This window comes from Marmota flaviventris, chromosome 16 (genome assembly GCF_047511675.1).
Source record: "Marmota flaviventris isolate mMarFla1 chromosome 16, mMarFla1.hap1, whole genome shotgun sequence".
Taxonomy (NCBI): domain Eukaryota; kingdom Metazoa; phylum Chordata; class Mammalia; order Rodentia; family Sciuridae; genus Marmota; species Marmota flaviventris.
Window position 1 is genome coordinate 5,458,496 of NC_092513.1, and position 20,089 is coordinate 5,478,584.

Sequence of the window (20,089 nt, forward strand, 5' to 3'; positions counted from 1 at the left end):
TAGGTGGGGAGCTGAGTAACTTCCCGAGTCAGGGCATCTGTGTGCTCATTCAAATTAGAGGACTGAGCATTTCCCCTGGGGTTTTTCTCTTTCATTCACTTCCCACACTCATTGCTATCAGCAAATACAAAATAATCGCTCTTTATAGATTTACTGCAGGTTGTAAATTTGACCAAATTTGCTGTAGACCCAGAGACATCACATGCTAGAAGAACTGCTCCCAGAATCACTTTTTTCTGGGGTGGAAAGGACATCAGCAGCTGTTGAACCCTCACCTGTCCGTCCCCGCTGCTGAGAATGAGTACCTGTGCATTTTCCAAGGCAACATTAGGTCTCACTGTTTCACAGGCAGTCTGTTCTCTTAGAGTCTAACCTTTTGTAGAACAAATGGGAAATATCCACTTTCTTCTGTGGATCTTGATTTTTGACATAATTAATTTAAAAATTTTAAACATATTTGTATTTTTAAATTCTACTTCTAATATCATCTTCAAACTGATTTTTACCATGACAAAAAAAAAACATTGTATTTCACAATGTATTTCTAAATAAAGTGGTTTCAAGTCATCTCACTTCCATTGGAGGGAAAGCAGAGAGCAGCTACGTGGAGAGTCCAGACAGACCTGGTGGGTCAACCAAGGGCACCGTGAGCATTAGCAAGTCTGCCATCAAAAGTCACATTTATTTACCAATTTGGGGATGTCCTAATGAATCCATTAATTATTCTTACGAATCCACCTATAAATTCGCAACAGGAAATTTGGAGCTGACGGCCTGGTGCGGATTCCAAACTTTTCCCTCCATAGCTGTGTGTTCTCTGGCTGCTCTTCAGTCTCTCTGAGCCTGTTTGCTTTATCTGGAAATTAGGCATAATGTTTTATATGTCTCATATTATAATATGACAGAATAAAGGATTACTGCATTTGAAGTAATTAGAATAATACCCCATACATATTAATTATTGTGATAATGTTAGCCATTTTCACAAACCTTGCTAACTTAAAATAACAGGAATTGAAATGCTAAAACAAAACATTTTAATTATATAGGCATATTTTAAAATTTTATTCTTTTTAATTGTATAAAATATTATAGAAACATTGTACCTCATAAAACTTTGACTGTAAAGTTATTAATACTTTTGAAAATTTCTAGGAGACTGTAGTTAGAAACAAAATTGAGAAATGTCCTAAAAAACATAAATTGACTCTAAAGTTTTCATTCTCCTTTATAATATATGTGTTAATATCTGTAAAATATTGGGTTTATTTTCCTTTGACCAATCAGTAAATGCTTTTCAAGTAAACATTGATGCTAGTTTACTTCATAATATTTTAAGAAGATCAAAATTAAGAAGATCAAAAACTAGCAAAATTTTAGTGCCTTCACATTTGCCTTGGGATTTATTTGATAAATATTTAACCCTTTAAAGATCATTAATTCCTGTTCAGCTATCCAAAGCCAAACAAAGAGACATTGGTAACTCTGTAAGGAGTAAGGATTTCACCTAATCTTGCTTTCAGCATTTGCTTGTTGGTAAGGTGGGTGGGGTGATAGTAAAGATAAATGACATGATTCAAGCCAATGAGTCCTGTGGACAGTTGAGGACATTATTAACTAACTTTTCCAGGGTCTGCTATGTCAGGTGGTTGACCTGTGCATTGAAACATCAGAACCAAAGTTTACCAGGAAAGGTTCCAGCTAGTTCCATGGCCCATTCAGGCAGCTGTGTTTGCTCATGAACTGTTGTCGTATTGCAGGAACAGCACTGGGTTCTGTGATAGAGTAGCACTCTTGGTTGTAAAAGCCTAACCCGAAAAGATCCTCCTTTTAACCTAGTAAACAAACAAACAAAACCACACCCCTAGACAGATTCAGTGATTTGTTCAATGTTCTAGAAACAACATTGAAGCTACTTTAATCTTAGGTTAAAAACAATTTGAATTTGTATAAAGTTGTTAAGCTCCCGAGTCTTTTTCACTTTTAAAACCAACGTACCTCTGATAGGATTCAGTCATGGTCAGTTAATACAACAGTAATTTCCAGATAGTCCATCTATCTTGTGGTTAGCTGTATGGAAACTTCTTTGAATTTTGAAATCAGTGCATGGAATTGGCCACAGTTATGGGATTGCAACAGGTTCTTGCAGGAAGAGGCACCAGGATGGAGATGAGTGTGGAGGGCTGAAGTGCTGAAGATGGCTGCTCTCAATGCCCCTTGCTCTCTTAAGGCTTTGACTAACTGGCTTATTTAATAGTTATAATATTGTCTATTTATTATTATTTACATTATGTTATTATTTATTATAAATAGATTATTTTAGGTAGCTATTAATTCATATAAAATTGTACTAATACATAAATTATGTGTTAAAATACACAACATTTTATTAAAATATTGATTATTATTAAGATGTTAATAAATATTAAAATGTTGATTGGAACATTTTTGAAAATTTCATGTCTGACTTTTTAGAAGATAGGGGGATTCACACATCTGCTCATCCCTTGAATTTGGCATGATATGTTGTTTTGGTAGAAGAAAATAAAGAAAATCCAAATTCATATAGTTATATAGCTGGTAAATGGAAGAGTATTTTGGTATAGTCTTTAGAGATAGTAACTAATTCTTTTATACTACACTAAACCTCAGCAAGGGATAGTTTTCCTAAAGATTAGTTGAAATGTGAAATGTGAAACAGTATCAATGAATTATTTTGTGTTTGTTACATTAAAATCCAGCCATGCATTTTTTTCTTTTCAAATGCCTTTTTATACATGCATGATTGTGACATAGATTATTCCCTTGGCAGATTCTTCATCACTTGATGCAGAACTTCCAACTGTTGATACTGTTTACTTGTACCAACAACAATCTCATTCAATAAAATTGTTCTAAGTGTTGAGAAGCTGTCAAGTGCACACTGGCAAATACGTTTTTTCATTTGAATTTTATTATTGGCAACAAATATTGTCAGTTGTTTTTCTTAAAAGTCAACAGATTAGTTTTATTCATTTTCAAGAAAATGTCTGCCAAATACCCAAATCTGAATAACTTTGTCTTTTAAGCAGAAATGATGCTCCCTGAATAAAGCAAACAATTTGGTTCACAATCAAAACAATTACAAAAGTGCTTTATCTTAAATAAACCATTATACAATTCAGTCTACAGCAACATGACTTATTCATAATCAATGTTTCATCCTACATAAAATTAAGACATACATTCAAGACTTTATATATTAAAATAGTTGTTGTGCCTCATCAAATAGATTTGAAATACAATATTTTATCTTTTCTAACCCTGAAAATGCATGGTCTTGTGCCAGGGCATGGGCTGCTTTGGCTTGGTGCTGCTGTCCTGATGCATTACTAAGACACCAGTACTTTGATCTACCACTGTTTTTGCACCATCAATGCAAATGTAAACCCAGAAATTCTAGTAAAAGTCACAAGACTTGTGATTTAGCCAGCAATCTGAATATTTCTGCATAACTTGTATTTGTTGTCCAGCATGCACGTTAAGGATGACCTTCAGTGATTGGTCCAGATCAGCTAAAATAAGGAAGCCCAACTATGTCTGTACATCCATCCATTTTTAGACAAAAGTTAAGGTTGGAGAAACCATATCAATTCTGTTCTCTTGATTAAAGTAAAACATCAATCCATGAATTATTGTCTGGTTGGAAGGGAGCAGTGTTCTGGGATTTCTTGTTGTTGTTCGTATTTATTCTGTGCGCATTTAGCAATGGCAGCTGCAAATGACCTTATCTGTCTCGCAGCTCTTTGTGTGTGCTCCTCAGCCAAAGCAATGCAATAGTTTACCTTATAAGATATTTCAGTAAAACTTCCCCATTTTTCCTTGGAAAAGCAATAGTTGGCTTTTGAAGAGAAAAATATAGGAAAATCAGCATGAGTAAAGTAACTATTTTTCTATATACAGCGAATTACATTGAATTCAATAGTATTCACTGTGCATCTACCATGAGGCAGGTCCTGAGGAGAGGGGATCAAGAGAGATAAGATCTCTGAAACAGGCGATTTTGTTATTGTCTGGTGGGAATGGGTGCTTGGTTAAAAAGTAAACAAAAGCAAAACAAATATAAAGTATCCTAAAAACCAGGAAGAAAATAGAATCTGGGAGGCAGCACTAGATCGGAGAGGATCATCAAGGAAAACCTTTCTGAGAATATAGTATTTGAGATGTCAACTGAAGAAGGAAAAGAGACTCAGCTATGCAGAACTTGCAGAAAGCCTTGAAGAAAGAGCAAGTTCAAAGTGCTGTGGGTGAAACGATCTTGAGTGTCTTTGAAATAGAAATGGGCAGTGTGAATGGAAGTGGAGAAGAGGGCCCAGTGTCACGGGACAGCGTGGTCATGGACAAGGACACAAAAAGAGATGTGGTCTTATTCTGGGGGACATGGAAAGCCAGAGAGTACCATGACTGACTTGCATTTTTAAAAGTAGTTTTGTAGAGAATTGATTTTGAGAAACATCCAGGGGATAGAAGGCTATTTTTTAAGTCCAACTTTATTGTACATGTCCATAATAATTTGTCTTTTCCCCCAAATAACCCAGACAATCAATCAAACTTTATATTCTTAAATTGAGTTTAGGCAGTTTCAAAATATTTTGGATTCTTTTGCTAGTCAAATAAGCCATCTACGATTGTGGTATTACTGGTGGTTTATATAAATGGAATTACAAAAACAAATTTTTCCTTATTTAAAAAAAAAACTATCAGTACTATCACTATTAATACAAAGACAAAAATAAATTTTCATTTCCCAGAACTGGCATTTCTCTCAACATTGTCTGGCATAAGTCATAAAAATGACAAATGTTAGCCTTCAAACTAGAAAATAGAATATGGACTACATTTTCACAAAAATCGTAGGAACAGCCGTGTACAGCTGTTAGAAAGCTGTTAGAACAAAGACAAATGTTCTAATAACATAGTTGATTATGAGTATTAATAATGAATGCAATTAAACAGTATTCTAAAAAGTAAAAAGGGTATAATGCATACCCCAAATTTAGATATCTGTGGTGGACAAAATCGATATTAAAATAAGGAAAATATGCATGGATTCTTTAAAACCAAAAAATCCTTAATGGTATCAACACATAGGAGTAGTTTTATAGAAATAATTTTTTTTCTTGCATGGGTAGATATTAAATGAATGTGTATTGAAAGAATAACAAATTATGCACTGGATTAGGGTATTAAAAAACTTCCATAAGGGAATTTCATGGTCTATATTATCTATATGTCCTCACTTCTGAATAAACTAGCATTCTATTCCCTGGAAATTGCTTTCAGTTTTTTTTTTTTCTTTTTTCCTTTTCTTTTTTCTCACTAAAGTAAAATAACTCTTCAAAATAGTCATACAAAGTAATTTGTTAGTTTCAAGAATTTGACTCTTGATTCCAAATTTATAATTCCATTTCAAGTGCTCTGTAACTAAGTGTGTTTAAATAGTTGATATAACCAGAGTGTAGCATAGCTGATCCACACGGAGGTGTGTACAGATTGATTCACATCATGTTTGACAAAACAAAAAGCAAACAAGAGCAAGAACATTGCTTCATGAAGACCATTAAACTAACATGGTCAGCATGCCTTAGAAGTTTATTGTCTGTGAGCACAGAAACACATAGCTGCAAACTTAGATCCACATGGATGTATGAACTCATGCGATCTCATCAGTATCTAGACCTAGAAGATTGGTGCCTTTTCTTATTGCATTCTTGGGTTATTTCTGAGCAGTGCCTCCCACAATATCTCCAACTGTCTAAGATTTCTATGTGAGTTTATACTACAATACCAGTAGCCCATTGCTTCACCACCATCTTTACATTGTACACAATGTATCTCCACCTGGAGATCATAATCATTGACACCATTAGCCACCCATAGGTGAAAGGAAATCCATTTCAAAGTGGCTAAGGTATAAAGACGTGTGTGGGTTCACAAAAACAAAAGCCCAGAGAAGATAGAATAGGTTAATATGGTGCTCAGTGGCATCCTGAAGGACCCAGGTTCCATATCTCCATTCTGCTCCTCATCAGTTAGCACTTCTCCCAGTGGCTCCTCTCCAGCTGAGAAGTTGGGCACTGTCCTTGATTGATTTCAATGGTTCCTAAGTAAGGTGATTACCATGTGAGTCAGAAAAACTGTGTGTCTTATATCAATGTGAAGAATACTTCCTCATAAATCCTTTAACAGGTTTGCCTTTATATTTCCTGGGCTACAAACCTATCTTTAAAACAATTCCAGGAAATGGGAATGAGACCAATGTTTCTGAGGCTCATACTGAAGTGAGAGTCCTCTGAGACACATAAATGAGTAGAGAAGGACAGATGCCTAAGCCAGGCAGGGACCACTGAGAGGAGGAAGAGGGGGGGTGAATGTTGAGTTGACAAAGTAGAACTCGGAGGAATACTTTGAAAGCCAGCATGCATGGCACCAAATGAAGATTTGATGAACACAGAATAGTTCAGCTGCCAGAGGAGAGGTGTCCTGCATTTTCAAACTTAATGTTGTGTTAACAATATTTCAGGTGAGAATTGTGTTTCAACAATTTATAGAATCATTTGAATCAGACAGAAGAATCCTGTGTAGAGTTATGCAGCTGATCCAAACCTTGAGTTACCCATACCTGTGTCTTACAAAATTGTCTCTTGTCTGATTATGGTGTTGCAAGGAATACGTGAGATTTGTATTTCATGATTGGATGCATGAATGGCATTGGAGGATTTTTTAAATGGCTTCTTTTGTACTGAGGGAAAAACAATAGTCATGCAACATTATATAAATTTAATATTAACATGAATTTTTAATTTTATCATTTAATTTCCCCTACAATGTTTTTTAGGCTGATTGATTCCTGGGTGATTTGGTGGTAAATTAATCAACATCTTTGTTAGAAATAAATGCAGAATAGGACTAATTGTCTTTTTCTCAATTTTTAAGATCCTGACTTTAAGGACCTTGGAGTTTTGAAACCCTTACCAGGTTGGTAAAATGGATATTTAATAATGTTCAGAGGCCATTGTTTTCTGCTATAAAATATACTTTTGGTTTATTATTCAAGTTCCATTTCTGTGTGTTTGTTTGGCATCTTATTATTTAGCATGTGAGTTTGAGATGGGCGGCCCTGAAGGAATTGTGGAGTCCATACAAATTTTGAAGGAAGGCAAAGCTTCTGCCAGCGAGGCCGTGGATTGCAAGTGGTACATCCGAGCCCCTCCACGATCCAAGGTCAGTCTTAAGAGGAAACCCAGACCTGAAGATTGACTTGAGAATAGTCTAGAGTGAACATCTCTTTGAGGCAACTGGACATGCTGGACACATCTCAGGGTGCCATCACAGCTATCATTTTATTTTGATTTTGAAATGCAACTTGTCTTCCCTTATCCACTGTAACTTTCTGCATCGTAAATTGCAATATGGAGAAGGTGATGAAGGGATTACTTGATAACCCAACCGAGACAAGAGACTGAAGTAAGTCTACCTCTCCAAAAGTCAGATGGAAGCATTAGGCATGAGCTGGGGTACTAAGCATAATTACAATTATGCTCTAAATGTCAGTATCCACAGTTTATTTGTTAACTTAAACTAGTGGAGAAAAGGGTCAAGGGTTATAAAATCATGGGTCTCTGGCATATAAAATGCAGGTGTGAAAAGGCTAGGACAATGGTGACAGGATTGAGGGGTGTTAGTACAGACCCTAGGTGAAAGCCCAGGCCCTCACAGTCCCAAAAGATCAGGCTGAGCCATGCATATGCCAGTCAAAGGGACTAGCAATGGTGATGGGCAGGAAAAGAGCTCTGGTCAGTGTGGCCAGGTGCAAGCAGATACGGAGGACAGGGACCAAAACTTGTCTTCAAGCAACTGACAGAAATTTTAAGGCTTTGTAAAAAGGTGAAGAAAGGCAAGGTTTGGGGACTTGACTGACGGGGGCATTGGCACAGCAGGTGGAGTCCAGGTCAGGCCCTGGTCTGGTTGGTAATCCTCTCAAGACGGTTCTGTGAAGCTTTGAGAAGGTCATCATTGTTTGAAGGGCGATTCAGTCCCCGTGGTGAGATGTTTCCTCCTGCTTAGGGGGCAGCCTCAGTTTCCATCATGGGGTAATTGCTCCCACTGAATGATTAAAAAGGAAAATGGAGTCAGAGAGGAAAAAACAGAGTTAGTCAGATCAATGACTGGTCCCTCGTTCCAGAGCTTGTGTCCACTGGAAAGGGACAGTCCTTCTGTGATTGCCTATTAAGCTCTTTGTGATGGTGAAGAGAAGATGTGCAGTCGATCTTACTAAGTCTTACAATTTTTTCATGGTGCTAAAAGTCTAGACTCAATGTTGATCACCCCATTCTTGGCAATACACTCTAGAATGGCAGCCACTTGGGACACATTTCTTTAGGACAACCATATTCATCCTATTTATCTTCAAAAACATTGGGAATGGGTAGCTTCCATGGGTGTAAAACTTTATTATTTACTTTCCTCCTCCTTTTACTCTTATTCCTGTTACAGCAAAGCATTAAAAATACTGATTTATTAGATTCATACTTGACTATTTATTGAGTTTGAAACAATTAATTATTTTATTAACACCAGTATGATAGAGAAATAATAAAGCCTCCTAAACCTGTCCTCTGGTGTTCACCTTCCTGCTTAGACAAATATGTGACAAAAAATTCCAAGCCACAGATCAGGTCGCCCAGGTGTAGTTGAGTGTAAGTAAAGGAGGAAGAGGCCACACACACCTGGTCAAAGGTGGAACCCATAGCACCAGGGTCTCCACTGAGCCCTGGTGTGTCAGGCAGGCAGAAGGGCAGGCTCTTCAGGAAGAGGGAAGAGCATCCGGGAGGCCATGGAATCGTGAGAATGAGCTTTTATGAATTAAAGAAATAGCATGCCATCTGATCAAAGCACCATTGTGGAGGGGCTGTGAATCAGGAAGCTGAAGGTCTCTGTGGGCACCCCCCGCCAAAGAATCTGGGCTCCATCTGGGTGCCTCAGTGACGTGGAAGAGGGGCAAAGCAGGGAAGTGTTGCGAGCAGGTTTACATTTTGAAATACAGTGTTTTCTGGAGAAGACAGGACAGGGCGTATCACTGAGCAGGAAGCTGTGCTCCCACAGAACCCAGGCTGAGACCTGTCTGCTGGTAGACAACCACAGAAACATGAAGGACAGGGACAAACAATTTGTGATGGAATATTCAGGCTGGGGGGGAACCAAGAGTCGCCTTTGAGAGTGGACATCTCAGGAAACACCTGTGTCCTGCTCTTCCTGAGTCTCCCTGGGATCTGTCTGTAGGGTGTGTAGGAGAAGAGCAGTACTCTTCACCCATACCTCTGCTCCAAAGATCCCGAGACCCCTCTCCACCTTCCTGCTTTGACACCTGCAGTTCTCTTTGCATCTGAGAAAATCTGTGAAAGAGTTAATTTAATTATGAAAAGAATATTTATTCCTCTGTAAAATTTTATTCACTTAAAGCTCTTGGCATCATAAAGCCATAAATACCTACCTGGATTACCAGAGAGCTAGAGTGCATTTTATTATGACTTCTTACATGATTTATGAATTAACATGCAAGTACTTTCCACTTTTCCTAACCTCTATGAATGAAAGATTTTTAAGGCTTCTCATAAGCAGGAAGTATGTGAGCAGCATCTCACTGCCTTAGCCTCTCAGTGCTGCCTTACGGGGAAGGTTTCCATGAGAGAGCAGATACACACCTCTTTCTCCCAGCTGGTAAATAGGCTGTCTTTTGTACACTCCCAGAACAACAATACTGAGTGTACCTGTCTGTTACAGAAGTTGGCATTCTGTGACCCAAAGGGGAAGCCGCCTGCAGAGCTGGACAAAGATGGCTCTATTGTGACAGGCTTTCTCTGCTAAATTAAAGGTTAGAGGACAGGAAGTGGCTTTGAATGCTGTGGAGAAAAGCAAGAACTGGAGATTACCGCCTATGTGGGCTTTCTATTTTTATGGAGCTCTTAGCAGTTTATGAGAATAAACTATCAAAGCACAGTTAAACTTGAAATGGCTCGCTGTGAATATTTCAACAATACCTGGTGACTGAACCATATTGCACAATGAAAGTGCTAAATAGCTTCCTTGAATTCCTTTAAAATTTAAATGAGTTACATGATGCTTCTCAGGTTTTGATAAATAGAAAAGGTAATTTCTGGCATCTCCTTTATTTAGGAAAAGGAATACAGATGATTCCCTTTAATTAGAATGTAATCTGTCCAGATTTCTTAGATTTTGAAAAACTAAAGCCAGAAAGAATATTGACAACCAGTAATAAGGAAATCATTGAAGAGGTGACCTGTAGAAAATGTCTATCTCCCATACATACAAATTCTGAACAAGGGTGGTAGAAAGTATTATTTTGTCCAGTTTCACTTCTCCAGAGAAAAGCCAGCAGGGTGGAATAATGGGAGAATAAATCATGCTAATAGTTGGAACCTTAATTCTGGGAGGGCTGGACCTTGGGTATCTGTTGTACCCTAGTCTCAAGCAGAAGGTTTGGCATTCAGTTAAAACTCAAGGAAAGAATAAATGGATGAGCACTCAGAAGAAAGATACATTAGCAATCTTCAGATACCTGAAGGACGGGCGTATGAAGAGGAGTAGACAATCTGCATGGATAAAGTACTGCAATTCCTTTGAATATTTGAAACTAGAGAAATGTAGCTTTTAATTAAATGAAGAGAAGGTTTTTGCTTTAATAATGGAGATCAAATGAGATTCCAGAGGAGAAATCCAAGCAGAGTTTGGCAAGGACTTTGTATAATAATTAAAAATCAAGTAATTTTTTGGCAGAGATAATATGAAAGTCTTCTCAAAACCAAAATCCCACGAATCTATGATAAGTGATTTGCTCAAATATTTGGCTAGTTAGTAACAGAACTGACATTAGGTCAACATCTCCTAACTCCTGGTGGAGTCTAATATCACAAAAGCCCACTATTGTGGGAAATGATAAAATTTGCTGAGACAGGAAAGGGAGATGGTGTCAAAAGACTTATAAAAGATGTGGTAAGGAGGTAACTAAGTCAGTGAAGAACCTTTTGGAAAATAGAATTTTTATTATTTATCCATCCTTTAATACTTCAAATTAATTTTAACTTTTTACCTAATTAAAAACATTTTGAGGCAAGATACAATGGCACACACCTGTAATCCCAGCTTCTTGGGAGGGAGGCTAAGGTAGGAGAATTGAAAGTTCAAGGCCAGCATCAGCAAAAGCCAGGTGCTAAGTAACTTAGTGAGTGAGACTTTGTCTCTAAATAAAATACAAAATAGGGCTGGGGATGTGGCCCAGTTGTTGAGTGCCCCTGAGTTTAATTGCCTGTACGAAAAAAAAAAATGAATCAAATAAACATAAAAACCTGACAAATATGTTCAAATATGTCTGTGGTCATTTAGAGTAAAGTTGTGTGAAAATGACTTTATAATGACCATGAATATTGGAATATTGGAGGCAGAATCTTAAGAGGGCACCCAAGATTTCAGACTCAACCCTGGAGCTGAGAAGATGACAGAATACCACATGTCTGCTTATGATTAAGTGCCTGGCAAGGGGATTTGGGTGATTCCATCAAGGCTAGCAATCAGTTGATTTTGATCAAGAGGGAGATTATCTAGGTGAGTCTTATCAAATCATATGAGCCTTTTAAAAAACTTTGCTTTCTCTGATTTGGGGCAAAGGAGAAGCTAACCAGGTGACTCAAGAACGTTCTCCAGGAGGAAGGTAGTCGCTGGTAAAGAGCCATCAAGAAAACAGGCCCACCCTCCTGAAGTTCAAGAAACTAGGATTTTAGCCTCAGAAAAGCACAGTCAAGCCTGGAGCACTTCTAAGCTATAAAACAGTGGGATAATAAATGGGTGTTGTTTAAACTGCTAAATTTGAGGTGATTTGTTATGGAGCAATAAAAATTAATGCAATAGACTAAGGGTAATCACTGTAATGGATTACAATGATAACTAATACCAGTTGTGAAGATTGAGTTTGCCTTCAGTATTTACAAAAATGAGAATAAAATTGGGCAAAGTGAAAGTCTTAGCAGGTTAGATAACTACCAACAAAAATGCTATGGCCCAGCTTGTTTTTAAGGAAATATTTTTGTATTATCAGATTTTAGGGGGAAACTCAGATGAACTTCAAATATTTTGACATGACTCTGGGCTTACATGAAAATTACTATAATATTATTGCATCAAGATCCCATTTCAGGAAAAATACGATAGTTTGGTTTGTTATCCTCCAAATTCAAATGATATCTCACCTGAGATTATAGACCTGAAATGTCTGTCACAATTAAAACAGTAACCACAGAAGTCCTAGGTATGTGATTTTCTAGAATATGGCTTTATTTATAAAGTATCCAGTGCTATTGAAGCCATTTGCAGCATTTCTCAGGCTGTGGAATATTTAATTCTGCATATTATGAAGAAAGCAGCTCTTCCAGGTCCTAGATAATCACCTCAGTGTTTCTTGTTTGCATGTCATGTTGACCATGAGAGGAGGGACCAGGCTGAGCAGTTGGTATTAAATTTTGTTTGTCAATATATTACTTTAGTATATTGTTGGATAGATTTATTTGCTTTGTGAGTAAAAACAAGTATTCTGCCTTCCATATTAGTGTGATTTGAAAGACAGATATTTCTAGAACTTGCTAATATTCTGGTTTCCCACGTCGTGTTCAATAAATCATCTTGTCAGCTCCAACTTTTTTTGATTGATTAAAAAGAAGAATGCATCAAAATGATTCACTGAGAAGAGATTGTAATCTGACGATTTTACTAGAGTTATATATTATTCTGTTTATCATTTTCTCTTTTCTTTAGCAGAGCAATTGAAGAGTTTTCTATTATCTGCTACTTGAATAATTATTTCTCTTGGCATTATTATGGCGTAAGAGCTAAGCCGAGGAGACAGTTGCTCCAAACTCGACACAGGGAGGGATTTCATATGACTTATAGGAGGGCTAGTGAGGGACACTTGATCACCTTTTCTGGATGATGGAATCCAGCCTTTGCACTGACGGCTCTGGGCAAGGACAGCCAATACCCTACTAGCTTGTTTTATTTCTTCTTCTATATGATATAAAAACTGAAGTCCAGAAAAAGCATAAAATGCTTCAGCAGTGATTATATAAAATCTAGTGATGGTAATTGTTCACGTCCTCTATAAATAGTGCTCTACTTACTAAGAATGCCCTTTAAATATAGGAAGTACTTCGATGCAGTCATTGCACTTCATGTACAAATGCCAGTCAGTTACCTCGTAAAAAATATAGAGACTCTCCATTGCTGTCAGTGACGATGCAGGAACCAAACATGCTGACTTTCTAACTATGGTGATATTCTTATAAGAATTTATTTATTTATTATTATTTTTGGTACCAAGCATTGAACCCAGGGGCACTTAACCACTGAACTACATTACCGGCATTTTTTTTTTTTTTTTTGTATTTTACTTAGAGACAAGGTCTCATTAAGTTGCTGAGGCTGGCTTTTAACTTGCAATCCTCCTACCTCAGCCTCCTGAGCTACTAGGATTACAGGCATTGCACCACTGTGCCTGGCAAATAATTCTATTTTTAAAGAATTGTAATACAATCATCAATTTTGAAGGAACACATTTCTGATCTATGAATTTCTTTTATGTTTTGACAGTCAACATGTTTCTTAGATCCTTTAGGAAAATGGAAATGCTTTGCTTTGCTTGCTTGTTTATTTCTCTTTGATTACTTATTTTTGCTACAGCATGTTTTGTTTAAGAGTCTAGCTTTCTTCCTGGAATCTCCATCTTGAGCTTCCTTCTTTATGAGGCTGCTCACATAGTGAGACCAGGAGCAGTGATGTGCCAGGCAGAGTTGTTCTTAAAATCAAGCCATTGTTTAAGGGCCTGAGCCACTTTGGAAAAATTCGTTAATTTTTCTGAACTCATTTTTCTTCATCTTAATGGTTAAGCTAAGTAGCTATTGATTAGGGAACTGAGTGAAGTGGTGCACTGTCAGGAGCTGCTGCCAACATACCAAGCAAACTTTCTTTTCCTAATAATACATTAGAATTTCAAGCTGTATTGTACAGCAGTATAAGAAACTTGAAGTAATTGTTCAGACACATTAGGCTTGAAAACATCAGGTGTGTTTTATTCTTTATTTAGTCAAATGATTTCCTTACGAATTTTTCCTTCAAACAATTATTTCAAGTGTCTTTCCTTCTATGGGCATAGTGTTTAGTTTTCATAACTTTCAGAACTATTGAGAGGATGATTAGTTTGTACCGCCCATCAAAGAGTGAATAGACTGCCTTCCCTACCCCGTGGGTGTTCCTCTTTGTGGTAAGTTTGTATGTTTTCAGTTGAAATTGTGTTTTCTTTTGAGAGGTGAGAAACTATGTCACATACTATTTTAGAATGTAATGTATTTATTTAACTTTAGGTTTCATTTAAAATTTTTGTTATCTTAGATGAATAGCTAAACTTTAGCTTTTATTTTTATTGTATTTTCATTTGTTTACAGTTAGTCAGAAGAAGGCAAGGTATTGTGGCAAAATGCTTAATCCAGGGTGGAGGATTTTCACCCTATTCTAGGCCTCTCGTTACTTTGTTTATATGTCTGGTGCAAGTTATTGTGTCTTCTTTGCTTCATGTTTCTAGTAAGATCATCGGATAGGGTGGGGGGCTTCCTTTTAAAGAATCTGCCTGGATATTTGACACACAGAGAGCAGTGATTGGCAACAACTTGGATGCTAACATTTTTTTGGATGCATGCTTCCTTAAACTAGACATCACAGGAATTCTCCAGATTATTTCAGGAGCATAGTACTGTGTTGGAAAAATAGAGGATAAATGGGCCATGCGAGTAATATTTGCACTCTTAATGGAATAACATAAAGCATCAACCCAGGCATGAGGACAGTGCGGGCTTTCTTGGCATGTGTATGTCACATGGCTGCAGCAGTAGCAGTTGATTCAAATGCATCATCACAGTATTGGATTGGAACTTCGTGACGCCCTCCAGCCCAAGTATTTTGATTGCCTAGATGCAGAAACCTTGCAGCCAGGCAGCGGGCCCTGGAGCTCCAGGGTTCTCCACTGTTGCTCATTTTCATTGAATTTTTTTTGTATTTCTCTGTTTTGTTCTTCTTCCCAAAGTTATGTTATGACAGCCTCACTAGGATGTCAAAATACATTCCCAGCTTCCTGAAAGACTGAACATGTTTGTTTTTTATATACTTCGTTATTCTTTAGATCTGCACCATACCTTGTTTTGACCATTATTTCAAATAATTTCCTACTATGTAATAAAATGATGATTCTAGATAATTATCGTCTTTAGCACTTAAAACAAATGTCTGGCTTATAGATTCCCAACAAACAGTTGATCAATGCTAAAATGAAGTCAGTTTGGAAAACAGGATTTCTAATTGTTTAATCATTTGCAGGTATGTACATTCTCAAACATTTTTTTTTCTCTTTTAATTAAAAAAAATCTTTTTTTGTTTGTTTGCTTATTACTGAGCTTTGAATCAGGGGTGCTTCACCACTGGGCCACATCTTCAGCCCCTTTTTAAATTTTTCTTTTGAGATAGCATCTCACTAAATTTTGTAGGGGCCTTCTTAACTTGCTGAGGCTGATTTTGAACATGTCATTCTCTTGCCCCAGCTTCCTAAATCCCTGGAATTAAGCCACCCCACCCAGCTTAAAATTTTTTAAGTGGTACATTTTAATTATACATAATAATGGACTTCCTTGTTACATATTATCCCATACACATAACAAAAGTTGACCAAATTATGTTCTGTGGATTCCAGAACTTTTGTGGAATGTTTAATATTTTCAAAACATAGTTTAAGGCTTAGGGCATGAAAATATAAAGCACTGCCCAATCTTTTCATGAGCACATAGTTTAGCAGAAGGAATATATCAGCTGTAATTTCAGTTTAATGTACATTCAAAATCACACTGTAGCATAGAGGGTGTTGAGAAAGGCTGTGCTAGGGTTAGGGAGTAGGCATCACAAAAAATTCCAAACCAGACACGCAGCAACTGAACTAGACCATGACGACTCCGGAAGAGGCTGGCAGAAGGTCGTGGTGTACAGTATAAAACTAACATCATGTACAAATAGGATGACATTGTAACAAATAAATGTAATTTGAGGACATAAGAAGGAAGGCAAATTTGCCACTTTATGGTTTTTAAATATTTTTATTTTATACCAGCTCAAGATTTTGACTAAAGAGTTGTGATTATTAGATTCATTACTTAGAAATATAGTGGGGTAGGCTTGGGTTTGGGGACAGACTGGAGGGTCTGTACCTGCAGACATCCAGGCCCTGTGGCAGGCTGTATTCAGGTGTCATCTGTTGTGGACCAAAAAGAGTGGTTTTGAAGGTGAACTTAGCAGGGGCTGGTGCCTAACTTGACAGGAACATTGAGTAAAAAAGACCATCTCTATTAATTGAGATACAGGAATTTAAAATTGAGGGTGGACATATCAGATTTGAGGGAAAGTTCTCATGAGATTCAAAGTTTACATAATGAAGAAAAATGAACGCAGGAGGATGAAAGATATGCATTTTTAATGTAATGCATACTTTATTTTCTATTCATGCAACATCAAGAGAAACAGATTTAAAACAAAGTAGCCTATAGATAAGCATGTTAAAAAACAGAGCCAAGCCCTTGGGGGATCCTGTGTGAAGGCTGCAGTTCATCCCAGAACCATCTGAGTATCCCTCCCATTGTGCCTAGGCTTTTTAGTCTGGCTTTCTCTTTCTTCATACAATCCCCACAGTTTGACGTGGTATCCTGTTGTCATGACCAGATGGACACATGGGTCAGCACTGGCCTTCCTCCTGATGGTCACCATTGCAGGCACAATTGTGTCTGGGGCCAAGTAAGAGGCCAACCTGTGGAGGCTGCAGAATGGATGGATGAATGAACAAATAGCTTCTTTACAGACTTATCTCTGGTTGAAACAGTTGCTTGTGATTCTGAATAAATGTTGGTATGGAATCAAATAGTATCTGTAGATCAGGAATCAGTGTGTCTGAAGCAATGTGGCATGTGGAAGGATGTGGACTGGGTGTGAGACAGAGCTCACTACTACCTTCCAGTTTACACCTTCAGCATCTGAGTTTCCACATCTGAATAAGATAGGATAGGAGCTACTGATGGAATTGTTGGGAGTTTTAAAATGTAGCATACAACATAGGTCACACATGCTTTTTTCTCATTGTTAAATTAATGTTTATTTGTGTGGATTTAGCTAAATGCTTTGACTCCAAGTATGGTGAGAATGGTGTAGACTAGCTTTGCCATTTTTAATTTACAATATACTCCACATCAAAAATGAAGCAGTGTAGTCATGTTAAATAATGTCAGCCCCCTGAAATCAGAGACTTTTGATATCATTTTTGTTTTCCTTTAATAGTTAACAAATTGTTTCTTTCCATATATTTTTTGGAAGTAAAAGGAAGCTATGGAATTTTAACAAGAATGTGTCAGGAATATTTAAAACATTTTTCTAACCAAAGCAAAGAAGTGTATAAGTTTGCAAAACTAATAAGTGATTCCAAATAAGTTATGAAAATAGATAAGGATCATTTGGGTAAAAATACTCAGTTAAGGAAAATGATACGTTTAAGTAAAGAGAAGATAATAATATTGAAAAAAATTATTCAACACAATTTGTTCTTGCTTGTACATCTTCTTGCTCTCCACTGGGGGAAAATAATAAGACTGATTGCAATCAAGACTGTCTTGTGAGCCTGAAAGAGAAAGGAAGTTCTGGTACTTTCTGATCTACATTTTTGAAACGAAGAAATGTTTTTATCTTTGTTTTACAGATTTACTTACGGTTCTTAGACTATGAGATGCAGAATTCAAATGAATGCAAAAGAAACTTTGTGGCTGTGTACGATGGAAGCAGTTCTGTGGAGGATTTGAAAGCTAAGTTCTGCAGCACTGTGGCTAATGACGTGATGCTCCGCACTGGTCTGGGGGTGATTCGCATGTGGGCAGACGAGGGTAGTCGAAACAGCCGATTCCAGATGCTCTTCACATCCTTTCAAGAACGTAAGATTCTCTGCACTTGACTGTATGTCCTTCAAATATGTCATATGATGCTAGTCTCATAACCCGTTAATAGTGTTTTCTTCATGCAGTCTGAGCACAGCAGGGTGTTCTCTAAGAAGTGGCTAAACCACTGAGATTTCTTTGGTTTTGATCTAGTGGCCAGAGAGTGACACATTCCATTCTGATGACTTATTCTGGCATATGCATCATGGCCTTGCTTGTGAGAGTTACCTATACAATGGGGAAATGATGGATCTTGTTTGTCTTTGGTTTAGCTCTTGCGAAGCATGCGGAACTGCAGCAGCAGCTTCTGATGAAGTCTGAGTTTAAATCTTAAAAAAACCTGCATAAAAATATTTGGTAGGTTCACTTTAGTAAGCTTCTCTTGCAGTCCCATTTATTTAAAATAGGCTTGTGATTACAGAGTCACAATTAAAGCATGGAAAGAGAGGGAATTGCTTCAAAAATCAGCAAATAGAAAAAGCTTCATAAAAATGTCAACAATGGCACCATAGGTGATACTCAAAATTAGCCACTGCAGCAATGTTAGAAACTTATATCCTAACCAATAGTGAATTGTATCAATAGACATATTTGCAACATCTCAGAAACCCTGAGAATTTCATATTTTACAAGGTTCTGCAAATCAGAAAGAATCCTGATAAATTCCGCTTTCAAGAATCAACAATGTTTTATTTCAAAACCATATACTTGTTTAAATAAAAAAGACAATACAATGCTTATGAGATTTCACAGTTTTTTATTATGGTCAGTAGCACAATGGCCCATGGACAGCACATTTTCTTTTCTTTCTTTTGCAACCCAGAGCTTCACATTCCCTAGGCAAGTGCTCTATCACTGAGCTACATCCTCAGCCTCAAATTAATTAATTAATTAATTAATTAATTAATATATATATATGTATTTTAATTCACAAGAGTTAAATGTATTAGACAATTCTTTTATATAAATAATGTTGTCTTTAAATTTCCCACTAATTGCCCAGTTGGAGAACTTCATGAGGTTAGAACCACTGAATGTCACTCAATCTTCTTAAATCTTGGTGCCATCCTCCAGTTGATCAACATCCTTCCCCACGTGATGTCAGATTCCAACAGCATGTTGTGAACCATGTTTTCACTTCTGGAGCTGAGTGATATGTTAGAGTTAGTGCATCTTTATTTCAGTAGGTATTTGAAACCATATTAACATTTTCTGGACTACAATATGAAGGAGTTCATCCTACAGAATAAAAGTTTAATATCTTCCTACAGATTGCTCTGCAAATTTAATTAATGGTGACTTTGGTGAGGGTTTAGGATCATGTCTACTTTAAATCATTTTAGTTCGCATTTGTGATAAGATACACAATCACATAAAATATACCTTCTTAACCATTTTTTGAAGTTTAATAAATATTTTCATTATTTCTTTAAAGTGGCAGATACAGTTGTATATATTTATCATTTGCATCATGATGGTTTGAAACATATATACATTGTGAAAAGGTTCAATCTAGCTAATAGTAATGTATCTTGTTCTTGAACACTGCTGGTAGCGAGTATTGTCTTTACCACAAAAACTATGTGAGATATATATATATATATATATATATATATATATATATATATATATATATATATATATTGATTGGCTATATTTGGCCACTCCATAGGGTCCTTTATTTATTCAATATTCTTCCCCATTTTGGACAATACCATTTTAATTCAATTTAAATGACAAAAACATGGAAGGCAATCTAATATGTTAGATGACATACATATTCTAGATTTTTTAAATATCATGAAAAATCTGGAATTATTATCAGAGCTGTATTTTTAAATGCATTAGGGTTAAAATGAAAAATATATTATTATATTTTAAAAATCAACTAAACCAGAGCATGGAGGAATCTTGACTCTTAAGATTTAAAGATTCATTTAGACTCAATATGAGCCAAACTTCTGCTATAACAGATA

The 20,089-nt window shown here is 36.7% G+C and overlaps 1 protein-coding gene across 1 annotated transcript in view; it reads left to right on the plus strand.

Moving 5' to 3' along the window:
• Neto1 (neuropilin and tolloid like 1) overlaps positions 1–20,089 on the plus strand; it is a 101,274-nt gene that overhangs the window by 57,285 nt on the left and 23,900 nt on the right. The window contains exons 5-7 of the mRNA XM_027935336.2: positions 6,976–7,017; positions 7,136–7,263; positions 17,882–18,110. Of these exons, the coding sequence (XP_027791137.1) occupies positions 6,976–7,017; positions 7,136–7,263; positions 17,882–18,110 (399 nt within the window). The remainder of the gene's footprint in view (positions 1–6,975; positions 7,018–7,135; positions 7,264–17,881; positions 18,111–20,089) is intronic.